This window comes from Solanum dulcamara, chromosome 9 (assembly GCF_947179165.1).
Source record: "Solanum dulcamara chromosome 9, daSolDulc1.2, whole genome shotgun sequence".
NCBI lineage: Eukaryota > Viridiplantae > Streptophyta > Magnoliopsida > Solanales > Solanaceae > Solanum > Solanum dulcamara.
The window spans coordinates 73,884,127-73,891,073 of record NC_077245.1 but is presented as its reverse complement, the minus strand read 5'-3'; the positions used below and the strand labels follow the sequence as shown (position 1 = coordinate 73,891,073).

At 36.9% G+C, this 6,947-nt stretch overlaps 1 protein-coding gene across 2 annotated transcripts; it reads left to right on the top strand.

Moving 5' to 3' along the window:
- Positions 1-373: 373 nt before the first annotated feature.
- Positions 374-6,622, top strand: LOC129902893 (P-loop NTPase domain-containing protein LPA1 homolog 2-like). 2 transcript variants are annotated; one of them, XM_055978337.1, is made up of 8 exons: positions 374-530; positions 785-906; positions 1,986-2,293; positions 3,200-3,281; positions 4,118-4,516; positions 4,608-5,348; positions 5,528-5,641; positions 5,936-6,622. In XM_055978337.1, the coding sequence occupies exons 2-8, from the start codon at positions 877-879 to the stop codon at positions 6,332-6,334; spliced, it is 2,073 nt and encodes a 690-aa protein (XP_055834312.1). In that variant the 5' UTR covers positions 374-530; positions 785-876; the 3' UTR covers positions 6,335-6,622. The 2 variants fall into 2 exon arrangements, with proteins under 2 accessions (XP_055834312.1, XP_055834311.1); XM_055978336.1 differs by having other exon boundaries at positions 748-906.
- Positions 6,623-6,947: the final 325 nt, after the last annotated feature.

Below are 6,947 nucleotides of genomic sequence, written 5' to 3'. Positions count from 1 at the left end.
CTAAACAAATATTATTAAACATCCCAAATAATATAGTAGACAATAAAATAAACAAAGAGAATATTTTATAAAAATTCCTTAATTTTTTAAATAGTCATTTTTTCACCAATCTTACAAACTTCTATTTATTTCTTAAATTTAGTGCTCAAATAAATTCTTTCACATGAAGAGGGACAAAAGGATTTACTATGAATAGACAAGAGGTACCCACACCACAGCTTCTGTTCCTTCCCACGTGTGAACACCAACCCCATCATCGCCCCAGTATTCGACCCGACCCGACCGACCTGTGGAATCTTTTTTAATTTTGTTTTACTATAAATAGAGAAGAGAGGGGAACTCGTGTATGCACTCGTGTTTCGATGCGTGGAAAAAAACCCAGCAAATTTGTTATGGAGAGATCGCATTGGAAATTCCTCTCTTCTTCTTCATCAATCTCAGGTTTGTCATAACCCTAAACCACCGCCGCCGCCATCGCCATCGCCGTTGTGATTTATTCAGACGAAAACGACTTTGAATTCATCTTCCAGGTTCAATTTCGTTTATCACAGTAACCGGCATTATCATTATTAAATTATAATCGTGTTGTTATAATGTATGTGATTTTGTTGTTGTTTTCTGGAATTGATGATCGTTGATCGATGATGTACGGAGGACGATTTAGTATATGCATTGAGTTTTTTATTTTTTTATTTTTTGGCTAGGAGATTGAGTTTTTTATTTTTTTGGTTTTGTGATTGTTGTTAGGAAATGGCTACAGAAGTGACAAAGCTGTTGTATATAGTTGTAGTAGACGATGAGGAGGTGGAGAGGAGAGATCAAGGGAAAGACTCTTTCAGATATACGCGTTCTGTTCTGCAGAGTACTCTGCAACTTATGGGATGTAAACCTCGACATGCGTTTAAGGTGAGTTTATTTTCTCGGTTTGATGATTTATATGGTATCTAATTTGTAAATGTGCCGTCTTTATGATCTGATTTACCCCATTTGTTGTTTGATTTTGACTTGGCATGGAATTTAGGGTGATTTTGAACTGAAAATACGTGTACCAAAATGTTTTTTAATCTCGTCGTCTTAAAGATGACATACAAGAAGTTGAAATTAAAAAGTGGTCAAAAAAGGAAGAGACATTCTTTGAAATAGACTAAAAAGGAGGGTAAGACAAACAAATTGAAACTGAGAGAGTACTTTTTTGGTTTTGTATTTGGAATTTTTCCTTCCTTTCAGTTGAACTTGCTCATCCATAATTGTTAGTCTTAGTAATTGATATATGGTAAAAACATTGGTGGGACGTTAACAATCTTTCCTTAATTTTGTGAGCTGCCAATATATAACTGATCAGTTATGAAAAGGAAGTCTTATCAAGTATCTATCTGGTCTATCTATGGTTTTCTTAACAAGGTTGAAGTTTGAAAGTTAGATTAATGACTATCTTTGTGAAGTCGAGTTTTTCCCCTAAAAATTGTGTTCTCCAGTGAATGATATTAATGCCTTCTTGTTTTAAAGCTCACGTGTAATGAATTACTTCTTAATTATATGCTTGAGAATTGGATCCGCCATAAATGCTGCCAAGAAACTCATTCTTGCCAATCCTTAAAAGCAGAATTTTAATGAGATCTGAGATTCCTTTTAGTAGATACAAAAATTCTGTGCTCATATCCTCCAATAATGCTGTGAGGTTATCGTCGGATCCTCCCAAGATTTGTGCAATTTTTGGAGGATTAGACATGTGTGCGGTTGAATTTTTGAAGGATCTGAGCAACATAATTTTTTTGTATCTCACTTGGAATTCTGCTTTTAAGGATTGGCAAGAATGTTTTTTTTTTACCCTGCTGATGAGAGTTCACTTTTATAAGATTCCACTAGTCCATTATCCGATCCTCTCTAGAGGATTCTCTTGCATTGTGACTTCCAAATTCTCCTAGAGCATATAAATTTAGGTGCTTTAATTACTGAATCATTTTCTTGTTTGTTTGCATGAACAGATAAGCAGAACAGTTTTTGATAAAATGAGAAGTGAATGCATGGGCGATAAGTTGGTTTCAGCAGATAGAGCACAATTGGGACAGGATAACATTAAAGGACTTCATCATAAAGAGTCCAGTACCTTTATGAATGCATTCTTGGATAAAGAGAACAATCAAAGTGAGAGCAGCATACCTTTTGAGTTGTACAAAAGGCGCACGACAGTTATTGTCAAGAGAGGGACTTTCCTAGATGTTGTTTGTGATGCTTTAACTGAATACAAGTATATGGGCCCCAACCAGAGGGCTGACTTAATTTTAGCTTGCAGGTGAGGTTCTGCTGTCTCTCCATTGATATTACAATGTGTATTTCGCTGTTCGTAACCCCCAGACACACACACACACACACACACACACACAAGTTCACAGCTATTTATATAACGACACAGGGAGGGCATGGGGATTCTTGTTTTGTAGCCCATCCTTCTCCCCTAACTGATATGGTGATGTTTTTAATAGTATGCAACCACTTAGAAAAGAAACCGATCTTTTTCTGAGATATTGGTCATTCTTTAGCCTAATCTAGAAAGAGTTTTTGCAGAAATCTCGGAGTTGTAAGAGAAGAAAAATATAAGTTTCCATTTAAAATTATCTGTATTGTTTCATGGGCAACTGATGTAATTTATCTGCTGTTCCATTAGAGGGCAACATGATGTATTTGTAGCGAATAGAACAAGTATTATGAAATGAATCTGCCAGTCTCATCAGATTCATTTCTCCGACTTTGCTAGCAATTTTCTCATCACCTTGGGATGAGTTGATGCCCGAATTAGTAAATATGTCATTGAAATGAAGGTTTTACTGTTACTCTATGATTTTGCTAAGAAATGCATTAAGATCTCTCTATGGTAAACATATGTCTCGTCATTTACAAATTATGGGAGTAATTGTTGCCTTTGGGGGTTTCCTCAAATCACTTTCTAATCAAAATTCAATCAGCATAATTCTGGATTGTGTTAACTGAGTTTATCAACATCATTTGCCTTTATTTTCTGTTTCCTGTAATTGTGGTTATGTACATTTAATGTCACTTCTTAAATTAGGGGAATAATGGCCCTATTCATTTGTCTCTCCATGGTGATTGATATAGGAAGCTGGTGATGTGCTCATTTGCTGTTATTTTTCTTCAGTGCACCTTGTTCTGTATTTTTCACAGAGTTGTTGCTATATTTCAGGATCCGAGAAAGAAAAGAATCTGTAACTGTGCTATTGTGTGGGACTAGTGGCTGTGGCAAATCTACCTTGTCTGCTTTGCTGGTATAAGTTCTCTCATAGCCTTGGCTGTTGTACTAACCTCCTAATTTTGGCATGTCATACTCCCTCAGCCCCATTTAATTGACTCCATTTGAATTGATATTAATCTGACGTATGTCCTACACAAGTGATAATGGAAGAAAATATTAATGTACTAATTGAAAAGTTAGTTTGATCTGTTAAAAGTGAAAGATGCAAAAAGCTACAAAGCTCATGGGGCTTGAAGTGATAAGCGAAAAGTGAAATGCATGCAGTTTTTTAAGTGAAGTGCATAATTTATGGAAAAAATTAAAAAATTCCATATATGAAGTTGAAGCGCATAATGTATGAAAATCAAACAATACCAAACATATATGAATATTGTTCTATGATAATCAAATTGCTAACAAAATAATTGATTTCAGAATCTGAGATACAATAATGCCGATATTAATCCAACTACTCAAAGTTGTGATCCAAAGAACCATTTGTCTTTTGTTAGGTTTATTTTGCAGTAATTGTTTGAAGCACATGACTTCACCTATGAAGCGATAACCCCTAGCTTCGGATCGCTTCAAGCGGTAAAGCAATTGCTTTTAATAACACGGAGTTTGATAGAGAAAATATCACATCAAAGGTTCAAATTTGATTTAGTTTAAATGAATTTGAACCTTGATATGTGAGAAAACTCAATAAAATAACTAAATAAGTAAAATATTTTTGGTGGAATGATATCAAAAAATTATAAATTGGGACATGAGGCGTGTATTATTGTCATATGTTAAATCTCCTGAAATGGAAGATTGCCGCGTATAATGGGACATGAGGTGTATGATATCCTTCTCCATTTATCTTCACAGGGCAGCAGGTTGGGTATAACAACTGTGGTGTCCACTGACTCCATTCGACATATGATGAGGAGTTTTGTAGATGAAAAGCAAAACCCTTTACTTTGGGCTTCAACCTACCATGCTGGGGAATATTTGGATCCAGTAGCTGTTTCTGAAGCAAAAGCGAAGAAAAGGGCGAAGAAGTTAGCTGGAATTTCAACCCCACCAATACAAAAAGAAGGTGTAAAATTTCCACCTGTACGGATTTCGAATGCTGTTGATTTGATTAGTTCCAGAGAAATGGCAGTTGAAGGGTTTAAGGCACAGAGTGAGATGGTAATTGATAGTCTTGATAGGCTAATAACTGCATGGGAAGACCGGAAAGAATCAGTCGTTGTGGAGGGTGTTCATTTGAGCCTTAATTTTGTGGTAATAATTAATTTTAAATATTGTATATTTTGCTTTTTACATGGTTTCTTTTGGTGGTTAAGTTGGGGCCGATTTGTTCTTATACCTGCAGATGGGACTAATGAAGAAGCATCCGTCAGTCATACCTTTCATGGTTTACATTGCAAATGAGGAAAAACATTTAGAAAGGTTTGCAGTACGTGCGAAGTACATGACTCTTGATCCTGCTAAAAACAAGTATGTTAAATATATTCGGAACATCCGGACAATACAAGAATATCTCTGTAACAGAGCTGACAAGCATTTGGTGCCAAAGATTAACAACACCAATGTTGATAAAAGTGTGGCAGCCATTCATGCTACTGTCTTCGGCTGCTTACGGAGGCGTGAGGCAGGAGAGCAACTGTATGATCCAATCACAAATACGGTTATCGTCATTGATGAGGAATACAGAAACCAGTGTGCTGCCAATTGTGTGAGCTCTAAGGGAATGTTTCAACTGATTCAAAGAAAAGGTTCTTCTAGGCACTTGATGGCTCTTCTGAATAATGATGGATCAGTAGCAAAAGCTTGGCCAGTTTACACCTTGGGCAATGATGGCAAGCCTATTATGGATCACTCCATTGCGAGTGGAATTGGATCCCCTATGTATGGACCACTGCAAATTGGCAAGGCTGAACCTATTAATCTGCAATTTGGCCATTTCGGGATCAGTGCTTGGCCCAGTGATGTTGGTGGTACCAGTCATGCTAGTAGTGTTGATGAATCGAGAGGTGAGCTGACGGACAATGGCAGCAGGTACTATTCCTCTTGCTGCAGCTCACCAAGGTTGCCTGAAGGACATGCAAAAGAGGTATGCCTAGAAGTTCTGATGGGTTTCCATAAACTAGCGTATAATGCACACTCTTTTCTATATTAGCCTCTCGTTGATGGATCTTGGAGGTTGTAGATATTTTGTTCGTTACTTACTTGTGTCTTCCATTTAGTTCCATTAGTTCTTTGATGCATTCCCATTTTTCACTATAATTACAGCTCAAAGAGGAACAATCAGTGCATGGTAGTGATGATGAAGAGGTTGATGAACCTCTTGAAAGAGACAGTGACGAGGATCTTAGTGATGATGGTTCCAAACGAGTTGATGAGGAGGTATGTTGGAATGATTTATATAACTTGATATCATCAGGAAGCTGCTACATATCGTTGGTAGCATATTATTTCTGGATGATGAGGTCTTAACCAATTACTAAGATCATACATTTTGGTTTGAATATACAACTGTATTTAAATCCTCTTTCTTGTCAAACCATTGTACTTCTTGTGCTAGGTTCCATTGAATTAATTTGAAGACCATGTTTCATTGATTTTCAGCTAGCAACTGGGGATTTAACGCTATTTTTTTTTTGTTTAAAATAATCAACCTCCTTGCTGCTATGCACACAGGAAGGCTCAGTGGATGAGGAATCTACGAAATCAGATGAGGAGTATGATGATCTTGCCATGCTAGATATTCAAGAAGATGGTTATATGACTGATGTTAATGAAGAAATATTCAATAAGTTGGAGTTGAGTACTAAGGTCGTACCTGTTTCAGGGGACCAGCTAACTGAAGGTTTTGAGACGTATAGGAAGAGCATCGACCAATCTTTCAGAAGTAAGAGTGCTGTAATTTTGGAGCCACCGCTCGGGAGCTTCACTTCTTTTCTCAAAGAGAAGAACGAGAAGAGAGTCCCAACTTCTGGTAACATTCGAGTAAAGAAACGTTCTAACAGCATTCCAACCTTGGGAAAGCATGGGGCATTGATAAATGGTTCCACCACCCCGGAAGGGATGTCTAGGTAACAGTGTAGGTTTGTTGTGTTGTTTCCTTTCGTGATCTTGATGCAGTTGAAGCATGGTTTCTTGCTTCCCTTTTGGTCTTCTTTCTTTCGTCTTTGACTTTGTGTAGAACTTGTGTCTTTGTTTTTAGCTCTGTGGTGAAACGACCGGAAAGAGGTATTATCTGTGTATAGAAAGTGCGTCTGCATAAATTATGCCAGAGAATGCCTGTTTATTATGTGTTGTTTACTTCGTTCAGTACGCTGAAAAACTTCTTTTCATCCAACAGTTGTAAAATATGTTAACTAGCCATCACTGTGCATGGTGCATTGTGCATAGATTTCCATACCAACGTAGTTCTGTCGTCGTTCTAAATCAAATTTACATTTTCATATGAAGTTTCATTAATGACATCCAAATGACACTTGCAAGTTGGAAAATGCAAATGCATGACTGCTTAACCAACAAAACAAGAACAGCAGTATGAGTATTCCATCTCATTTACTTGAAATGGATGCTTTACCCCAAACCCTTGCAGCCGCTATTTGATATATGAGACCTTCGATGATTTTCTACTGTTCTCATTTATGCATTTCATTTTCGTAACTGCTTGGATATGCTTTATTTTAAGCCGAGC

What these genes read in the sequence shown, in the direction of transcription:
- LOC129902893 (XM_055978336.1), top strand. Translation starts at nt 751, where the DNA reads ATGGCTACAGAAGTGACAAAGCTGTTGTATATAGTTGTAGTAGACGAT. An exon ending in ATTTGAGCCTTAATTTTGTG is followed by an intron (nt 4,517 to 4,607) that starts GTAATAATTAAT and finishes TTATACCTGCAG; the next exon opens with ATGGGACTAATGAAGAAGCA. An exon ending in CCAAACGAGTTGATGAGGAG is followed by an intron (nt 5,642 to 5,935) that starts GTATGTTGGAAT and finishes CTATGCACACAG; the next exon opens with GAAGGCTCAGTGGATGAGGA.